Source organism: Anabrus simplex, chromosome 1 (assembly GCF_040414725.1).
Source record: "Anabrus simplex isolate iqAnaSimp1 chromosome 1, ASM4041472v1, whole genome shotgun sequence".
Taxonomy (NCBI): Eukaryota; Metazoa; Arthropoda; class Insecta; order Orthoptera; family Tettigoniidae; genus Anabrus; species Anabrus simplex.
Window position 1 is genome coordinate 1,394,850,564 of NC_090265.1, and position 21,986 is coordinate 1,394,872,549.

The 21,986-nt window shown below is 41.8% G+C and overlaps 1 protein-coding gene across 1 annotated transcript in view; it reads left to right on the forward strand.

Annotated features, from left to right (window-relative positions):
• Positions 1-1,023: 1,023 nt before the first annotated feature.
• LOC136859459 (synaptogenesis protein syg-2-like) overlaps positions 1,024-21,986 on the forward strand; it is a 633,890-nt gene continuing 612,927 nt past the window's right edge. Inside the window, exon 1 of the mRNA XM_068225805.1 lies at positions 1,024-1,123. Coding sequence (XP_068081906.1) covers positions 1,024-1,123 — 100 coding nt within the window. The remainder of the gene's footprint in view (positions 1,124-21,986) is intronic.

Genomic DNA, 21,986 nt, shown 5'->3' on the forward strand with positions numbered 1-21,986 from the left:
GTGCTCGAGACGTGCTCGTTTGTTTACGTTTCACGAGTTTCGGCTGGCTGGCTGGCCAGTATGGATCTCCCAAACAGTGAGTTTTTAAATATACTGACAGCCGTGTGCAGTGGTGTTCATTTAATCAGTATTATAAGACTGATTAAATAAAGATCAGTGATAAATGTATAGTTCTTGAGGACAAGTGGATCGTGTTTGTTATGTTTGTGCAGTCTGTGTAGTTGTGCTCGAAGAAAAAGTGCAGAAGGATGTACAATGGATCGTCAAATTAAAAATAAACGTTCCGTAGGTAAACTCAGGGGAAAAGAACACAATAATATAATGAGTGTCCTGGGTTATTTTTTAAAGACTGTGAATGTGAGTAGCGCAGTCAGTGAAACAGCTAAAGCTACAGGTTGTTCCGAAAGAACAATCTATGCTATAAGGAACACGGACATGGTCCTTTGCGAACTCTCGCAAAAAAAAAAAAATCTAAAAAGAGAAGGACGGCAGAAAAATGCAAGGAAAATTAATCATGACGAAATAGTGCAAAGTGGAGTGCGTCGGTTGGTTCACTCTCTTTTATTTGCTAACATACCACCGACATTGAACGTGATTTTGAGTCATTGGAGAAGATTCTTTGCCACGATTTTTCAAAACTACGTTGTATCGCTTCTTACATGATATAGGCTTCCGTTATTTAAGACGAGGTAATAAAGCAACTTTGATTGAAACCGATAAAATTATTAATTGGAGGCACAGATATCTCAGGGAGATTAAACGTTTAAGGGCAAAAAATAAAGCTGTAATTTACACAGATGAATCATGGGTAAATATTGGGCAGACTGTGACAAAAGAATGGAGCAATACGACAGTGAATAATTCACGGCAGGCCGCCATTGAAGGGGAGAGTTCGGGATCTAGGCCACCGAAAAACCGAGGACCGCGATTTGCCTCATTCCACGCGGGTAATGAACATGGATTTGTTCCAATGCTGAACTAACATTTTTATGCCCTAAAAGCACGGTCGATGCCCACGAGGAAATGACTGGTGAAATTTATGAGAAGCGGTTTTCGGAACAACTGTTGCCGAACACTTCCGAAGGTGCCGTGATCGTGCTGGATAATGCCGCTTATCATTCCCGTAAGTTGGAAACTTTGCCGGTGACTTCTTGGCGAAATGATGACATCGTACAGTGGTTATGTAAAAATATATATATATTTTTGTGGACTGGATGCTCAAGCGAAAATTGTTGCACATCGCTTCTCAGCATAGGGCTCTGTATGATAGGCAGAGAATAGATGAAATGGCAAAAGCGGCAGGTCGGCAGATTCTACGTCTCCCGCCTTATTACTGCGAGTTAAACCCTATTGAGATTGTGTGGTCCCTGGTGAAAAACTACATCCGATATCATAACGTATCATTCAAGAAAAATGAAGTGGAAAATTTCATAACCGCTGCGTATAAGAACATTACGGTGGACGAAGCAAAGAAAAATGAAAGGGATTTGTGGAAACCTCGGCACTTGATGGGGTTGAGTGGTTAGCTCTACGCTTGGCCGCCTTTGTCCCCAGGTAATCTCGTACTCATTTTTGGCGTAGGCTGAGAGAACCACAGGGCCATGTGCACCTCCGGAAGTGGAAATCTCGTTTCTTAAATTTTACGACTTCCTGACGGGGATTCGAACCCACATCTTCCCGGGCGAACCGAGCACGCCTTTACCGCCTCGGACAGGCAGCCCCTTCAGCCTTAAGTAACGCGACGAAATAAAAGTATTAAAATTTCACTCCTAGAAATCATCAACTTCAGAAGAATGTTGGGATGACAACTGATGTAATTGAGCCTTGGCTGCCAAGATGACTGCTGCAAAGTCAGATAGTCTTCAACTTTTGTAGTGCCACGTGAACCGCGTGATGATATCACCAGCCCTATTGCTTGTTTCCAATAATCTGGTCCACTGTTTTTAAATCAGACTGCTCCACAGCTGGTCTCACGAGGTTAAGCGAAACCCACTCCAACGTAAGAATGTAAAACGAATAAGAAGATACGGTAAAGAACAGGTGAAATGATTCGCTGGTAGACATGTGAGTAATTATGGGTGAAATAAGAAATCATTGAATGAATGTTGAGTAAATAGGCGCATAGTGTAAGTACATACTGAGAGTGTATCGGTTGAATTTGTCCCAAAGTTTCCTGTTAATCTTGGAACACAATTCATGAACAGTGCTCTCTTATTCCTCTGAACCTATTATGTGTGAACTTACTTTATGGTAAAAGAATAATATAATTTGTAGACTACATAACATTAACATTTGTTCCTGTTCCACGAAATTACAACTAAGTATGCTTGTTTTTGTTTTTGTGCTTTAAGGTAGCACTAACTCAGATAGGTTTTCGGAGACGATGGAGCATAAGAGGGCTCAGACTGGGAAGGAAGCAGCCGTGACAACAGTAATAATAATAATAATAATAATAATAATAATAATAATAATAATAATAATAATAATAAGGTAAAGCACAAACTCAGTCTATTACTGCGACTTGTGACTGGTGTCAGATTTTGATCGTTGATGTTTGACCTTCTTTGCTCAGTAAAGTTCTCTTCTGATTTCTATGATTTTACTTTTCTAAGCTCTATAGTCAGATATTTTACCACATTTCTTGATCCTTCGTTTATTTAGTTGACGCCTTCTTTCTCCATAGGTCCTAACTCCTTCTCTTGATATTCGCGATGATTCCTTAAAATAACAATCTTCTCCTCTAGACCATTTCTTTCAATGGCACTCCGTTTACCAGGGAACAATAATCTTAAAATGAAATGGAATGAAACCAACTAGACCTATCTATCCACATGTTTCGTCAAAAAGATAAATAATACGCATAATTCGCTTCTACCATGCTCCTTGGACAAATGGTCAGCGTAGCGGCCTTTGACTTTTGATGCTATTGCCTAGCACAGTTGTTTTAGTCACGTCTGGTCCTCAGGCTCAGGGACTAGGTCTTTTTTATTGATGTGATTACACGCCACTGATGATTTTCACAGAAATATGCAAAAGTGAATACAATAACAAAATAATGTTATTGTTTCTACGTCAGGCCCGCCAACATTCAGACGTAATGAGCGCAATACTTTGGAAGCTGGTTTTCCATCCTGACGGCCGACCATAGGTTGAAATCTACATCTCAAAAATCACGTAATGTCAGGAAGGGCATTCGGGCTTAAATTTCAAGTCAAAACTCGAATGAGGTAGACTTACTCGAGTGACTCAGTGGTATAAGCTAACAACTAAACAAGAGGTATAGCCACCCGACCCCCAAACCGTGTGTTCCAGTCTCATATTACGCTGAATTTGGGTGAGATTTTAACTTAGAGCTATGTGTGTAGGCAGGAAGGGTGTCTCGTCTCAAATCCCCGACCAAGTTCGAAAATGAGCCTGGCTTCTCTGCCGACCCCACATAAACGTGGACAGGTTCCGTTGAAATAAAATGTGTGAGATGTTTTCTTCCAATACATAACATTGCACAGAGGTAGTAACGAAAAGGAGAATTGGATTGGAAAATGTTTAATTTGCGGTAGTTGTTTTAATGCTGAACAATCTATGTTAACAATCGAACGTTAAATTCTTTCTCTCGTGCCATAAATGATTCTGTGGGATTCCGCTTAAAGTACTCCTTGTAGAAATCCGTTAAAATATAATAGGACAGCACGGTGACTGGAGTTTTGCACGTGTGAAGGTATTGTCTACTTTAAGGCCAATGAAGCTTTCATGTGCAAAGCACTTACATCCTTTATAGACAGTTATTTGAGTCGTGCACTCAGACAAAGGCTAGAAACTCACTGTTGAGATATGAAGAGGTATCTATTGTACATTAAAGGCTGTCCTGAAGTCATAAACCTAGCGCATTATGCAAACGTCACGTCATTGCTTGATGTGATACGCACTTGTCTCACTTCTAACGTCACTAGTACACTCACTGAAGGATTAACACACATGTTACTGACAGTTTTGCCTGATGAGAGTGTCAGGCAGGCCGGCTTCAACAATGTTCTTCTTTTTAAACTCAGAATGCGTGTGCTGCTGCTGCTGTCGATGTTCACAGCAATAGCAGTCAAGAGAAGTGAACTTGAAAGGCGTTTAGGAGCCTAGCTTTGTATAGCAAGTGGCAGCACTATTACGGATGCATGTCATGTTCTGCTTATCGTTGTCTGCATGGGCAGAGAGCAGGCTAAGTGATGAAAGAGGGTTGTCAACCTGCTCGCTTGCTTTTATTTCCACTCTCATGCAAAGTGAATTTGCATTGCTCTTGAAGGGAATGTGCAACACCACGTGATCTGTACATAATATGTGCGAAGAAAATAATTCTGAATTAGTAGCAGACGGAAAGTACTATGTGTTCATGGATTTGTGCTATTAACGATCTTATATATTACATTTGTAATGGACATCATGGAAATATTCGTAGAGAGTTTCATTCCAATCTACTTTCTGCATGAATTAACATTGTATCGTCCTGTTTGTTAATGATCGCTCAAGTTACTTGGTTGGTAGTTCGAACCCCACTGTTGGTAGTCCTGAAAATGGTTCACCGCTGTTTCTCATTTTCACACCAGGAGAATTCTGGGGCTGAACCTTAATTATGGCCACGGCCGCTTTCTTTCAACTCCTAGCCCTTTCCTATCCCATCGCTGTCGTAAGACCTGTCTGTGTCGGTGCGACGTAGAGCATTTGAAAAAAAAATACACTGACTGACAGAGCAAATGCAACACCAAGATGGAGTGGTTCGAAAGGGATGAAAGTTGGGGAAAAAACAGAGACGGCACGGACGAATAATTGATGTTTATTTCAAACCGATATGCAGGTTACACAATGCGCACGGCATCGACTCAGTAGGATGTAGGACCACCGCGAGCGGCGATGCACGCAGAAACACATCGAGGTACAGAGTCAATAAGAGTGCGGATGGTGTCCTGAGGGATGGTTCTCCATTCTCTGTCAACCATTTGCCACAGTTGGTCGTCCGTACGAGGCTGGGGCAGAGTTTGCAAACGGCGTCCAATGAGATCCCACACGTGTTCAATTGGTGAGAGATCCGGAGAGTACGCTGGCCACGGAAGCATCTGTACACCTCGTAGAGCCTGTTGGGAGATGCGAGCAGTGTGTGGGCGGGCATTATCCTGCTGAAACAGAGCATTGGGCAGCCTCTGAAGGTACGGGAGTGCCACTGGCCGCAGCACATGCTGCACGTAGCGGTGGGCATTTAACGTGCCTTGAATACGCACTAGAGGTGACGTGGAATCATACGCAATAGCGCCCCAAACCATGATGCCGCGTTGTCTAGCGGTAGGGCGCTCCACAGTTACTGCCGGATTTGACCTTTCTCCACGCCGACGCCACACTCGTCTGCGGTGACTATCACTGACAGAACAGAAGCGTGACTCATCGGAGAACACGACGTTCCGCCATTCCCTCATCCAAGTCGCTCTAGCCCGGCACCATGCCAGGCGTGCACGTCTATGCTGTGGAGTCAATGGTAGTCTTCTGAGCGGACGCCGGGAGTGCAGGCCTCCTTCAACCAATCGACGGGAAATTGTTCTGGTCGATATTGGAACAGCCAGGGTGTCTTGCACATGCTGAAGAATGGCGGTTGACGTGGCGTGCGGGGCTGCCACCGCTTGGCGGCGGATGCGCCGATCCTCGCGTGCTGACGTCACTCGGGCTGCGCCTGGACCCCTCGCACGTGCCACATGTCCCTGCGCCAACCATCTTCGCCACAGGTGCTGCACCGTGGACACATCCCTATGGGTATCGGCTGCGATTTGACGAAGCGACCAACCTGCCCTTCTCAGCCCGATCACCATACCCCTCGTAAAGTCGTCTGTCTGCTAGAAATGCCTCCGTTGACGGCGGCCTGGCATTCTTAGCTATACACGTGTCCTGTGGCACACGACAACACGTTCTACAATGACTGTCGGCTGAGAAATCACGGTACGAAGTGGGCCATTCGCCAACGCCGTGTCCCACTTATCGTTCGCTACGTGCGCAGCACAGCGGCGCATTTCACATCATGAGCATACCTCAGTGACGTCAGTCTACCCTGCAATTGGCATAAAGTTCTGACCACTCCTTCTTGGTGTTGCATTTGCTCTGTCAGTCAGTGTACTATACTAGCAAGATACCCGTGCTTCGCTAAGGTATTATACTGAAATTTATTATTGAATGCTTAACGTTTTATATATAATCCGCCGAAATTCGCGATCTGACTCGTTTTCTGAGAGATTACAGCAATGTTCCTCCCGTTTTTATCTTTCTTTCCAAGAATCGATTTCGTACTTCCCGGGCTAGGTCCAGGTAATCCACCCGGTCAGTTGGGTCCCTAAATCTTTGCCATCTTTTCCTATAAGCATTTTTAATATTGACCAAACCTTGAGAAGATCCAGCGTGGTGTCGTCTTGGGTGCCTTGGCGGTACTGAACCCGCGGCCGGCCTGCATTCGTATTCATTACCCGTCCAAGACGCGTGTCCAGCGCGGTCCGCACAGTTTGACGACTGTCCAGAACATTATTATTATTATTATTATTATTACTATTATTATTATTATTATTATTATTATTATTATTAGTATTAGTATTGATGCTCTGGACCCCACAGTAGGATGAAAGACTGCTAATTGGCGGTAAATTACATCTGCTGCCATTGTCATTGCTGACAATGTGACCAGCACCACTGTCGCGCGTAGGCAACTGCGCGGGATTTCTGGAGATACGAATGACATACTGTACCGTACCCAGGGGAAAATACCCTTTAGGACGATGCCTCCATTCCTGTATGAACATCCGACTAACTCAGGGTTGGGCAGAGTGTGGGTTGGTTGTCGATTGGGTCAGGATAAAAAGTCGAAGTTCTACACTATAATAGCAATCAATGACAGGAAATGGAGGTATAACACGAATGAGAAACAATCATAGGGGATAAGATGGATTTATTAACAAATATCCCCGATCAAATCACACGAAAATAATTGAATAAAAAACAATGAAAATTTTGTAAAAGAAATATAAACTCAAAGTGTAAAAATAATTCGAAATTAGAAACGTTAATTGAATAATTGTACAAATTTGACATTAAAAGAAAAACAAGTTCACCAAAGAACATTTATATCAATCAAGACTGAGTATCTTCTCATAGTCCAATGTTTATGTTATATGGCAACAAGTGTACGCAAACACTGCCACATGGTATTTCGATATGGAGTTTCACACTATCGCATCCCAACGATACGGTTTCAAAATTAAGTTACTCCCGAGAGTCATCAAACTATTTCCGTAAAATCAAAGTTACATCATATGAAAATTTACGACGGAAAGAAAATTAATTAAGACGCACCGGACGCTATGTAAGTAATGCAAAATACTAGGGGCAAATCCTACACTATATTTACAATAATTCAAATAATCAAACTAAACATATATATACATCGGATATCGAGTAAAGTCTTAAATGCTACACTGCTTCTAATGTGAATCCCGGTTCACTACAAAAGATCTAGACAGAACTAGATGAACCAACGATACATCAGCACTCGGGCTGTTCCCTTTAACAACAACGAGACAAGGTATGCAATCACAAAATAATAAGGTAAAACCATCCTGTAAGAGAAAAACATATAAATAATCCTTGATGTCATGAAGAAAGCAATGGGCAACATTGCCTCCTTCTGCTGCGTTTGAGCGCTCAACAGCGCGGTCATCCGTCATGTACTTCCGGGTAGATTACGAACTGTAACGAAATATTGAACTCCACTACGCTAAAGATTGAATTTTGTCTCCCGAGGCCGCCACAAGGAAATACTCTCTCTTTCATACATGCCGATAACATAGGCCAGGAATCAGCTTACCATGAGATAACGCCCATCATCAACTACACGAAAACTCCTGTATATTAATTGCTTCTTAGCATGCTTGGGCCATTTAACAACATCAGGCTCAATAGTCTGGAATTAACACTGTCCATTCTGATCACAATATACTCAGAAGACGCTAGGCAGGCGCACACATCTGCACAATTTCTCTCTATCTTGTCAGGCATACAATCGGCCTGCACCAACACATTATAATTAAGCATGCAATTATTATCTCATCATTCCTCATGAATCCTACTGGCCTTTCCACATAACGAGACGCTGTTCGAGTCCTTGGCAGACCATCAGGCAAACAAAATCCAACTTAACTTCAAAGATCTTAATTTAACAACGACGTTCTGCAGCTCCTTCTGGCAGCTTCTGTAAAACCATGCATCATGCAAAATAGCTATACCTGTCTCTCTGAATAACCGAAATAAAATGAATTGATACGTGTTTGACGTAATATAAAAATGAACCTGTCAATCTAGCCCTTCTAGCATATATTTAAGGAAAACTCGGAATATCCTACTCTAAGTATTATATTTACAACAATAACTGATCCTATCAATCCCTCATTTTCCCAAACATCTAATCATAAAGCAAAATGAAAATAAAATAAACATGCATTAATCTCGTATCCGAATCTACCATAGTAACCAAATTAAACCAATACATGCCGTCAGGCTTACTTTAAATGAAAATAAAAATTCTATCTACACTGCCCTAGTACCTTAACATAACTTACATATCATGCCATATATAATACGTGCGTCTTACTTTAGATGACTCTCGGGGAACCAGGATAGCAGCTTACATCCCCACTAATTTTGGGATCTACACCATGTTGATCACAGCATTAACATGTGGGAATGCACTTCCTTCCTCTGCAGGCGTATCCATCATCTTGCTGGAAAACAATTCACTGGAACACAGAAGACTATAGTTGATAATCTCTTCGCTGCTTAATGCTGCGAGCCGAAATACCTTTCTTTTACCAGATCAGCTAACACACTGATTCACATATATATAACACACTTCACTTAAAGGGTAAAATTACAGTTTTAAAAGCAGCCCACGGTTCGGTACGGAAGTTCCACGCGAATACGCGCCCGTCGCGAAATAGTGAAACACTAGCACGTTTCCACAACACTTGTTACTCAGCGGTCACTACACCGTCTTTATCGATTAAAAGTAAACTCTATCAAAGCACAGTAAATATTACGACTGCACAATTTGAAGCATCAATGAGAACCAGTTACTATTTCTGGAATAACGCCACGTTAATTACAACCACCAGTCACAGAGTTGGTACATCCGCACTGTTCAAACTTTTCCTACAGAGTGCCGAGTTAGTACATCCGTACCGCTCAAATTTCAACTACAGAGTGCCGAGTTAGTACATCCGTACTGCTCAAATTTCAACTACAGAGTGCCGAGTTAGTACATCCGTACTGCTCAAATTTCAACTACAGAGTGACGCTCTCCAGAGCTTGGGTTACTGAGGAGGCTTCGGTGACGCTAATAATGTTGGGGTTCCCGGGTATCTGAACCAACCACCAATCAGAGAGTTCGTCATGTATGATGATACAATACTTATTGTGATATATTTATAAAACACAGCTCAAACACTAGCAAATCTCTTCCACCAATTTCTATAATATATTTCCAAATATATCTAACTTCAGAAACTGTGGAAAACCGATTGTCTACAGAAACTGACTTTATCCACAGAGCATGTTGGTCATCCTGGAATTAATATATGACGCGGTGTAGCCTCCATGTTTGCCAAGTCCTTAAGTTCCCATTGGCTGAAATATCTTGCTTGGTCAGCATGTAATACACGTGTCGATCCTTGCCAGCGCGTGGGTACGCTTACTTTCTCACGGTCATACGGAAATATGAAGCAACATCCAGCGACTTACAGTCTTGCTCAACATCCGGTATTAACTATCTTGGGATACGATACTTTAACATATTGGACTGTAACTTTTTATGAATAAAATTCACATATTTGGTCAAATAATATTCCAATTATTATTATGGGCCGGTCGGATACGGCTCAATACTTCCGTGCATTATTGACCTAGTTATAGAGATGAACAATTGCACGGTCAATCTCATTCCTACCGTTTATTTCAAATGTATTTAAATTGTTATTTACATGCCAGAAGAATCTGCTGTAATCTAAGAACGTTCTCCGAAGGAAAATATGGCTCTTGAAAACGAACCCAGGAAAGATTAAAAATGATCGCTTTATGATCGGAATAACTACATTGAAAATCCACAGCCTGTTTCCAGTCATTCGACCTTGTCAGGAATGGAATGAATAAAGCCGCCATCTAGCGGCGAGGATAGGAATTATGCCGGCTGCCGAAACCTGTCTCACTTCTCTGGGGCAATGATTAATGAATGACAAATGAAATGAAATGATATTCGAGAGTGTTGCTGGAATGAATGATGACGGCGAAAACCGGACTAAACGGATAAAATCCTGTCCCGCCTCCGCTTTGTCCAGCACAAATCTCACATGGAGTGACCGAGATTTGAACCACGGAACCCAGCGGTGAGAGGCCGGCGCGCTGCCACCTGAGACACGGAGGCTCCTTGTAAGTACATTATGAACAGTAAAATCAATTGGTCTCACCTCCTTTTTCACCCCACCGCCGTTAATTTGATTCCCCCCTACACCCCCCCCCCCCCGCCAAGAAAAGAAGGCGTGTTTCTTCGAGTTTAAAGGAGATTCCAAATACCAATATTCACGTCTGTTACCTTCAGTTTTGTGATATAAGTATCCCCAAAAAAGTAATTCACATTTTTTCAGTTCCTTTCACAATCCCCCACCCACCCACCCTTAAATGAATTTTCCGGCAAAAAACACTTCTTTATAGTAAAGGAACTTCTAGAAAACAATTATCACGACTCTAGCATCTTCAGCTTTTGAGATATGTGTCCTCATGAACGGAATTCAACACCTTTTCACTCCCGCCCCCCAAGATGATTCCCCGCCTCCCAAACGCGTTTTTCTTTGTTTTAAAAGGAGATCTTAATACCAATTTTCCCGTCCGTAATAACTTTAGTTTTTTTAGATGTTAGTATCCTCATACAATTAATTTAATTTTTCAATTCATTCACCTCACCCCCCCCCCCCCCACCTTCATTGCATTTTCCGAGAATACATGTTTCTTTACTTTCAAAGCAGACTCCGAATACCTAATTTCACTTCTGTGACAACTTCAGTTTTTGAGATTACTTCTAAGTATTGTTTCTCCTAACTTTATACATTAATTTGTAAACAACTCATATTATGATTATATTCAATTTTTCTGCCTTTGGAAGAAGTCAGATGTCGTGAAACTACTGATTGTCGCAACCCCTACCCCCACCCCTCCCATGAGGGTTAATCCACTAAGATCAACAGCAACAACAACAACAACTGAACAGCTTAACTCAGTGCCTTGTGTTACGGCCAGTTATGTTTGCTAGCTCTGTACCCGAGAGACAGATGGGACCGAATAACGTCTGAACCATCATCGAAATGGTTTTGCATGGTCTAACATTTCAAGTGCAGGCAAATGCCGGGATGGTACCTTTCCATGGCAGATCCTTTCATATTCCTATCTCGAACAATTACTCCTAGAGGTAACTCCCTCGTCCGCCTCTGTGGTGTAGTGGTTAGCGTGATTAGCTGCCACCCCCGGAGGTCCGGGTTCGATTCCCGGCTCTGCCACGAAAATTTGAAAAGTGGTACGAGGGCTGGAACGGGGTCCACTCAGCCTCGGGAGGTCAACTGAGTAGAGGTGGGTTCGATTCCCACCTCAGCCATCCTCGAAGTGGTTTTCCGTGGTTTCCCATTTCTCCTCCAGGCGAATGCCGGGATGGTACTTAACATAAGGCCACGGCCGCTTCCTTCCCTCTTCCTTGTCTATCCCTTCCAATCTTCCCATCCCTCCACAAGGCCCCTGTTCAGCATAGCAGGTGAGGCCGCCTGGGCGAGGTACTGGTTATTCTCCCCAGTTGTATCCCCCGACCAAGAGTCTGAAGCTCCAGGACACTGCCCTTGAGGCGGTAGAGGTGGGATCCCTCGCTGAGTCCGAGAAAAACCGGACCTGGAGGGTAAACAGATGATGATGATGATGATGATGATGGTAACTCCCTCAACACAGCGGTATATGTAGCTCATCCCCATGGAAGGTACTGGGAAAGGCAGATTGTGAACTGTCGAGACGAAGATGTCATAAGACACTCCCGGGAATAAGAGCCATGAGCTAAAAATAAAACGGTGACGACAACAAAAACTTTCTTTCACATTCCACTGTTGGAATGGTAACATGATCCCCGTCGAAGTAGTCCTCCACCAAACCGAGTGAGTTGGCCGTGTGGTGGTTAGGGGGCACGCAGCTGTGAGCTTGCATTCGGAAGATAGTGGGTTTGAACCCCACTGACGGCAGCCATGAAAGAGGTATTCCATGGTTTACATTTTCATACCAGGAAATTCTGGAGTGGTACCTTAATTAAGGCCATGACTGCTACCGGGCGAGTTAGCCGTGCGGTTAGGGGCGCGCGGCTGTCAGCTTGCATCCGTGAGATAGTGGGTTCGAATCCCACTGTCGGCAACCCTGAAGATGGTTTTCCATGTTTTCCCATTTCACACCAGGCAAATGCTGGGACTGTACCTTAATTAAGGCCACGGCCGCTTCTTTCCAACCCCTAGAGCTTTCCTATCCCATCGTCGCCATAAGACCTATCTGTGTCGGTGCGACGTAAAATGACTTGTAAAGAAAGTATTTTTCTCATTTTATTGGGGTGGGTACATTCGGTGGATGTGACCCAGTTTTACGGACAGATACCCCTCCTGATGCCAACACTATGCAGAAGGATGTGTTTCCTAACACGTGTTTCTGTCGTGATTAGTATAATGCTGCGTTGTGTGTGTATGAAGAGAAGTGCGTTAAGACTAACACAACAGTCCAGTCCTTACACCAGGAAAATTAATCATACATAACTGATATTACAATTAATGCACATGGACCACCGTTTCACAAGCTTTCTGATACCTTCTGAAGAAAAGTTTATTTTTGTTGCGCAGCAAGCCACGTATGTGTGTGGTTAAGTGTAAGAAAGGGCCAAGAGCCCTAACTTCACCACAGAAAATAAAGGCTTTTATCTATCTATCTATCTATCTATCTATCTATGCACCGCTTCCTTCAGCTGTTAATCGGAGATGAATTGACGGCCTCTTAGAGCATTTTAAATGGACCTAACTGATGCTAATCCAACGGGGCGAGATCAGGACTCCACGCAGGATGCTCCAACACCTCGAAACGCAGCGTCTGAAGAATTTGAGCGGTGTGGGCGGCGGTATTTGGACGCGCATTGTCATGCAACAAAAGAACTCCTTCCGACAATCGACCTCTGGGTTTGTTGCGAATTGCAGATTTCAGGTTGTTTACCAGAATCACTGCAACGTTCATTCTCTACTGTTTCTTGTTCCTGGTAATGTTCCAGGGTTGGCCCTTGAGAGTCTCAAAAAACTAGAAGCATCACTCTTCCTGAGGAATGTTGACTCTTGAATTTCTTTTACTGGGGATCCGGAATGCTTCCTTTCTATGTTCTGACGTTTGCTCTCTGGTTCGAAGTGGTGAACCCATGTTTTATCTCCAGTGATGATCCGTTTCGGAAACGTTTCATCTTCGTTAGCATGACGGTCCAGTTCGTGCTGACAGATTCTCATACGATTGCGCTTCTGCTCTTCATTAAATTGTTTTGGAACCTATCTCGAACAAACTTTGTGAAAGTTAAGCCTGTTATGCATGATTTCATATGCAAAACCATACCTAATGTGCATATGGTTTGCCACGTCATCAACAGTCACTCGTGTGTTATTCAGGGTCATATCACGCACTTGTTCAGCATTTGCATCAGTTAAGGCTGCAGATGGACGACCGGATTTTTCCTGATCCTTCACGCTCTTGGGACCCCGTTTGAACTGTTCAGCCTACTGGTAAACACTTCGTTGTGGCAAAATATTGTCCCCGTATTGTGCTGAAAGTCTTCTATGAAGACCACAAGAAACGGATTACGGAACTCTGTTCTTCCTTGGTGCAAACAAAGAATGGTACGGCCATTTTTACGTCGCAACAATGCAAGCTGTACTGATCTGATAAAGCTGAAACTTACCACAGATGTAGATAATAGTGCTATCTAGCGGCTGATGAAGACACAACGCCTTAGAAGCAACATGAAGACAATTAGAGCAAAATTGCAGATAATTATTGACTTGCCTACGTATGTTTGTTCTCAAGTCAATCTGATAGTTTTTACGAACCCACCACAACCCGATTATAAGCTTACTGCTTCGCGGTCCGTACCAGACAGTCAATTCCCTCAGTAATTAACATTCTAGGATCAATGACGTTTACTTTGTTCTTCCTTCACGTAAGGGTCCTAATAATATGAACATACTTCTTGATCTTTGCCCGACAGTTGGGTGACGATTGTGACTATAAGAACATACTAATATTAAATTCGCTCCACGTTTGAGTATCAATTGTAAATATTTAAGAGATTTTTCCTCTCTGATGGGTGATAATTGCAATAAGTCAAACACTTACATCTCATAATAATGATAATAACTAAAAAATTCCAAAGAATGTGGTAAATGGGCGACATAGGTCACCAAAGGTTCTCTCAAAATTTAGATACTTAATAGTATATCCTCTGTATGTTCGACCGTTCGCACGTTTCATTATGGGATTGGTTATGAAGTGAGATAAACTTTTATGACGAGTTTTTACGACTAAATGCCCATCCTAACGTCAACCTCATCAGATGAAGTAGTGACATGAAATGAATGACGTGATATAGGTATGATAGTAGGAAGGGAGATGGCAAAACTCGAGCCGGCACATGGCCTACTCCTGTCCAATGGCACCACAGGGTCTGCTCAAGGCTTATAACGTCCTCATCAGGTGGACAAATAATCAACAGCTTCACATGCCCTCGCTCCATACGGAATGATAGGAGAACTTTGGAATTGAATCCGGGCTTTTGGCACGTAATTTTGTGATCTGAAATTGTATAAAGAAAAACGGTAGAAACGTGACAATGCTATATGAAGGTAGCGGACACATGAGGAAAACCTGGTATTCTCTTACAAAACCCTTCAAGCTACTATGAAATAATTCACTTGTCAGATTTATTAACATAATACCTAGCTCGATAGCTGCAGTCGCTTAAGTGCGGCAAGTATCCAGTATTCGGGAGATAGTGGGTTCGAACCCCACTGTCGGAAGCCCTTAATATGGTTTTCCGTGGTTTCCGATTTTCACACCAGGCGAATGCTTAATTAATGCCACGGCCGCTTGCTTCCCACTCCTAGCTCTTTCCTGTCCCACCGTCACCTATCTGTGTCGGTGCAACGTGAAGCAACTTTTATAAAATTCATGAACATCATCTATATATATATAAAATAAGAGTTTTGTTTGTACATTGCTCAGAATTTGAAAAGAATGGTATTTCTGTATCGATCATGTCCACAGTAACAAGGAAATGCAGTTTTTACTTTTCCGTAATGTCTGTCTGTCTGTCTGTCTGTCTGTCTGTCTGTCTGTCTGTCTGTCTGTCTGTCTGTCTGTCTGTCTGTCTGTCTGTCTGTCTGTCTGTCTGTCTGTCTGTCTGTCTGTCTGTACACGCATCACGAGAAAACGGCTGAAGAGAATTTAATAAAAATCGGTATGTAGAGTCGGGGGGGGGGGGGGGGTGAGCCGCTACAATCTAGGCTATAAATTATTTTATTCACGCTGAGTGAAATGGTAGTTTAGGGGGAGGCCTAAAATTCAATTCTCAAATATTTATATTATTAGTGGTCATATCGATAAATACTTCATAACTAAAGGTATGTAGAATTAAATTTCTGATCATTTACGTCTTATGCATTTTTACCGTATCGGCTATGATAACAGAAATATTCATGAATTTGGATTTTTCTTGCCAAGTCCATATCAACGCCGAGCCCCGACAAAATTGGTAAACAGAATTTAATGAAAATCGGTATATAGAGCCGGGGAATAAAAAACTATTTAGGCTATAAACAATGTTATTCACCCTGGGTGAAATAGTAGTTTAGGGGAAGGCACCTAAAATTTAATTTTTAAATACCTACGTTCTTGGTCCTACGGAAAAGTACTACATAACGAAAGTTATAGAGAATATCATTTCCGAACATTTATGTTTTTTCAGTTTTACCGTACCGACTATGATAAGAGTGGTATTTCAGAACCGGGAGACAATTAATAATGTGAAGGCCTACAATATCGAAAGCACGTAAAATAGATCAACAATAACATTACACTGACCGTTGTTTGTTGTAATGTTCTTTGTCTCTTTTGCTGACATTCAACTCCGATAGATGGGATTACTGCTGCGTACCGAGTATAACAGCCTAACTGAATAATGGCGGGAAATAGCTGAGGAGTTAGATAACTTTCTTCTTTAGCATGCCAATCCTCTGGTTCATACATTTTCTGATACTGCTGGTACGTAACACACTGGTTCATCATAGTATGCCAGCTATTCGATACCTACTCTGACGCGCTGTTTTGAATGAGCAGTGGCTCAGTTAGTAGTTATAGAAGTAGTAGTATGAACTGGTCTGGAATTACAATTTAGCCCTCTTCCAAATTATAGTTCCAGAATTCACTAAATAACTCAAAATTCAACCTTGAAAAGAACCGTTTCTTAGGAAAAGCTTCTTCCTCTTCACTTTCATTAAATCTACATTAATTTTATTCCAAATTAGCAGCGAAGATGTGGTTTCTTCTCTGGCTTGGAGGAAAAATTGCCTCCATGTCAGATAGTTCATTCCCCCGCCAGTGTAGTGAATTGAGATTTTCCGACTCATCGGTTACTCACAGGAAGCCGATAAGTAAACGAGCATAGTTTTTGCCCTGGGACTATCCACTATTTGAACACCACCCTGCCCCTTCCGCCGAAAAAGACGACAATTGTTCACGGATGTCTGCTTCTTGGTCATTCCAGCTCTGTAGCTTTGGACTGTTAGTTCGGGAGCATAGTACTGTTCGTTAAAAGTGAAAAAAATGTATGGTTTTTCATTTGATCGAGTATTTTATATGAAGGCATTGCTTTTAATCGCGCCATTCCTACCGACGACATTGTAATGACCCATGTTCATTTTTCAGTTGGGAAAACCACTAAGAGAGTCTTTCTGAGAATCTATAAAGGTAGGCGAAGAGTGAGTGTCTGCCATTATAATGAAAACTCCCCAACCTGAGTGATTGACGGTAGGCAAGCTAGCCTACTATTACAATGAAAATTCCCTAACCCAGCCTTGATATGAGAAAAGACGTTGGTGACTTGCTCGTCGTGCTTCTAGGGCAACATTAAGAGCTATGCAACTTAATATAATCTTGCTCACAAGGTTTACACTACCTAACCTAGAATTCTGTATAAAATTTAGAATTCCGTAGCGAAGCATGGGTACATCAGCTAGTCTATATATATAAAATAAGAGTTTTGTCTGTACATTGCTCAATATTTGAAAAGGATGGTATTTCTGTATCAGTCATGTCCATAGTAACAAGGAAATGCATTTTTAAATTTTCCGTAAAGTCAGTCTGTCTGTCTGTCTGTCTGTCTGTCTGTCTGTCTGTCTGTCTGTCTGTCCGTATGTACACGTATCACGAGAAAACGGCTGAAGAGAATTTAATGAAAATCGGTATGTTAAGTCCGGGAATAAGTCGCTACAATCTATGCCATAAATAATTTTTTTCACGCTGAGAGAAATGGTAGTTTAGGGAAAGGCCTAAAATTTAATTCTCAAATATTTATATTATTAGTGGTCTTATCTTAATGAAAACCGGTATGTAAAGTTCTAAAATAAGTTGCTACAATATAAACTATAAATAATCTTATTCACTCTGAAAGAAATGGTAGTTTAGGGGAGGGCCTAAAATTTTATTCGCCATTATTTATGTTATTGATGGTCCTATCTTAAAATAGGTATGCAAAGTCGGCGAATAAGTCGCTACAATCTACGCCATAAATAACCTTATCCACGCTGGGAAAATGGTAGTTTAGGGGAAGGCCTAAAATTTAATTCTCAAATATTTGTTATTAGTTGTCCCATCTATATATATAAAATAAGAGTTTTGTCTGTACATTGCTCAAAATTTGAAAATAAATGGTATTTCTGTATCAGTTATGTCCATAGTAACAAGGAAATGCATTTTTTAATTTTCCGTCATTTCTATCTGTCTGTATGTATGTACACGGATCACGAGAAAACGGCTGAAGAGAATTTAATGAAAATCGGTATGTAAAGTCCGGGAATAAGTAGCTACCATCTACGCCATAAATAATCTTATTCACGCTGAGAAAAATGGTAGTTTAGGGGAAGGCCTAAAATTTAATTCTCAAATATTTGTTATTACATGTCTCATCGTAAATAAAATCGGTACGCAAAGTCGGGGAATAAGTCGCTACAATTTAGGCCATAAATAACTTTATTCGCGCTAAGCAAAATGGTAGTTTAGAGGAAGGCCCAAAATTTAATTCTCGAATATTTGTGTTATTATTGGTATTATGGACAATTACTATATAAATAAAGTTACATAGTATTAAATTTCCGATCATTTATGTCTTATACATTTTCACCGTATCGGCTATGATAACGGAGATATTCAGGAATATGGATTATTGTTGCTAAGATCATATCAGCGCCGTCACGAGAAAATGGGTAAATAGAATTTAATGAAAATCGGTATGTAAAGTCGGGGATTAAGGAACTACAGTCTACGCTATAATTAATTTTATAAGATGGCCTAATATTACACAGTCGCAAGAAAACTGAATGTGAAGGACTACAATACAGGAGGCTCATATCATTGATCAACAATAACATTACATTGACCATTGTTTGTTGTGATTTGCTTTGTGTCTCTTTTACCATTCATCTCCGATAGATGGGATTGCTGCTGTATACCGAGTTTTTTAAAATTTGCTCTACGTCGCGCCGACACAGATAGGACTCATGGCGACGATGGGATACGAAAGGGCTAGGAGTGGGAAGGAAGCAGCCCCTACGTTAATTACGTTACAGCCCCAGCATTTTCCTGATGTGAAAACTGGAGACCACGGAAAACTATCTTCAGGGCTGTCGACAGTGGAGTTCGAACCCACTACCTCCCAGATCCAAGCTCACAGCTATGCGCCCCTAACTGCACAGCCAACTCACCCGGTCGTACCGAGTATAACAGCCTGCCTGAAAATTGGCGGGAAGTAGCTGTGGAGTTAGATAAACTTCTGATACTACTGATACGTAATAAACTGGTTCATCATAGCATTCGAGCTATTCAATTCCAACTCGAAGGCACTGATTGGAATGAGCAGTGTGCATATTTAACGGAATAATGGCAGATAAGTGTTCACGGGTGTCTGCTGTCTGGTCATTGCAGCACTGGAACTTTGGATTGTTAGATCGGCACCGTAGTACTGTTCGTTAAAAGTGAGAAAATGTGCTGTTTATTAATTTGATCGAGTATTTTATATAACATTGCTTTTAATCACTAGATTCATTCTGACGACTTCAGGTAGGAAAACCACAAAGACAGTCTTTCTGAGAATCCCGTAGCAAAGTACGGGTACATCAGCTAGTAATTTATATAAAAATAAGATGTAACAATTAAAGCAAACAAACCTTATATTGGGACAATCTTCGTTTACACGGTTTTCCTTTTACTCGCAATTCCCACCATCATTCTCTATTGATTTATGTTTGATTTCATTCAGTACTACTCGGTTAGGTTCTTCTGAGGTGCAGAGTCTATCCACGTTACCAATCGTATTTCCTGTTCCAGTTGCTGGCTTGGAAATTCAACTTTCTTATAGAGATAACATGTTCACCTTTTAAAAACGTCATCCTTTCCGTTTTAGTTTGGTAATTGCAGAGGAGTCTCGACGTAGATCTGACTCATAGCTGAAGCGATGAAGGATTTCTAACAGATAGAGAGACTTCGGACGTTATTAAAATCAGTGCTCACTTAATTCAAGCGGAATACAATAGTCTATTGAGAGCTGTGACAGAACACTCAGGACTCTCAAGATGTCAAAAACGTTATTATGTGAATGAGCTACATTTCTGATTAATATCAGAGCAAAATAAACTTGTGTTCCCATAATTGCCATGCACTACCGCCGGCAAAACGTAATAGCTCTCATTTTAAGACTTTGCCCGTACATGCGACCACCAGCAAACTGGAGTAGCTGGCACTATCGACCAGAATAGTTCCAGAATCCGAATTGGAATAGCTGCCACTTCCTGTACACATGTCTGTATATTGACTTGTAATTCAAATTACTTCCTGTTACGTGACTTCCTGTTGTACTGATCAGTAGTGGTTATATTAACTTGAAATCATTTAACTGTCTATACTGGAAACGTCCAGTTACAAACCTTCTCTCAAAACGTCAACATTACTGAATTTAATGTCCTCAGGCACTTCCTGTATCACTCCTGGTAAATGAAATGGCGTATTGCTTTTAGTGCCGGAAGTGTCCGAGGAATTTTCGTCTCGCCAAGTGCAGGTCTTTTGATTTGACGCCCGCTGGGGACCTACGCGTCGTGATGATGAAAATAATGATGATGAAGGCGACACATACACCCAGCCCCGTACCAGCGAAATTACCCAATTATGGTCAAAATTACGGACCGTGCCGGGAACCCTGTGGTCTAGTAGTTAGCGTGATTAGCTGCGACCCTCCGGAGGCCCGGGTTCGATTACCGGCTCTGCCACGTAATTTGAAAAGTGGTATGAGGGCTGGAACGGGGTCCACGCAGCCTTCGGGGGTCAACTGAGTAGGGATATGTTCGAGTCCCTCCTCAGCCAACCTGGAAGTGGTTTTCCGTGGTTTAACTCTTCTCCTCCAGGCAAATGCCGGGATGGTACCTAACTCGAGGCCACGGCCACTTCCTTCCCTCTTCCTTGTCTATCGCTTCCAATCTTTCCATCCTCCCACAAGGCCCCTGTTCAGCAGAGCAGATGTTGCTACCTGGGTGATGTACTGGTCCTCCTCTCCAGTTGTATCTCCCGACCCACAGTTTGCCACTGCAGGACACTGCCCTTGAGGCGGTACAGGTGGGATCCCTCGCTGAGTCCGAGGGAAAAACCAGCCCTGGAGGGTAAACCACCTTCTTCGTTAATGCATATTTATGAGCAGGGTAGAGGTGAGCCATTCTTGCGTGCTGCAACGTATGTGGTGGAACCTGCCAGCATTTTGCTGTAAAGATTACTATGTGCTGTTTCATGTGCCCTACGTATGAAGTCCAGTCGTTCTTCAAGTCGAAGGTACGCAGTTGCTTGGTTGAATGGGTGTTTTATAATGCTGACAATAAATGAATCGTTTGTTTCAGAAACGACACTCCTCCAACGTACCAAATTGTTCAGAAAACAGGAAAAACTGTCTGTAGTGTGTAATGTCATATCTATCCTTCCGATATTTATTATGCTTATTCTACTGTTGAAATGACTATGACAGATAGGTTGTTTGTATGAATTAGTCAAATACGTCCCTTTACAGACTTTGTTGAAAATGGTGGAGACGTGCTGTTTCTGCAACAAACACCATTATTGAGAATATAAGGAAGTGTAACATTGATTTTAACGTCATTTCAATTTCAAAAGAACTTTATTAAATAAATTACAAAATTTGTACTGAGGAAATACAGTGTTTAAAGCCATCATTTAATAGTTATTTGTAAGACTTACTTATTTGCACATATTATGATTAGACCACATTGTATAGAAAATTAAACAGAAGAATACTCCTTTTATGTCCCTTTCCAAAGTTCGTAAAACAAAACAACACAATATAATACAAGTAACATGTATGTCTCTTACCTTTGAACAATGCTTCTCACTTCTATTGCGCTGATGTTGTCCATTCAAACAGTTTATTATAAAACTCATGGTGTTCTTCTGGTATCTAAGATTGCAAGTTCTTTATGTCTGCTAATTTCTTTTCATTCAATGGAACACAGCCTTGTGGATAAGCAAGTCTAGTTGGAAACACAGGGAGACGGGTTGCAGAA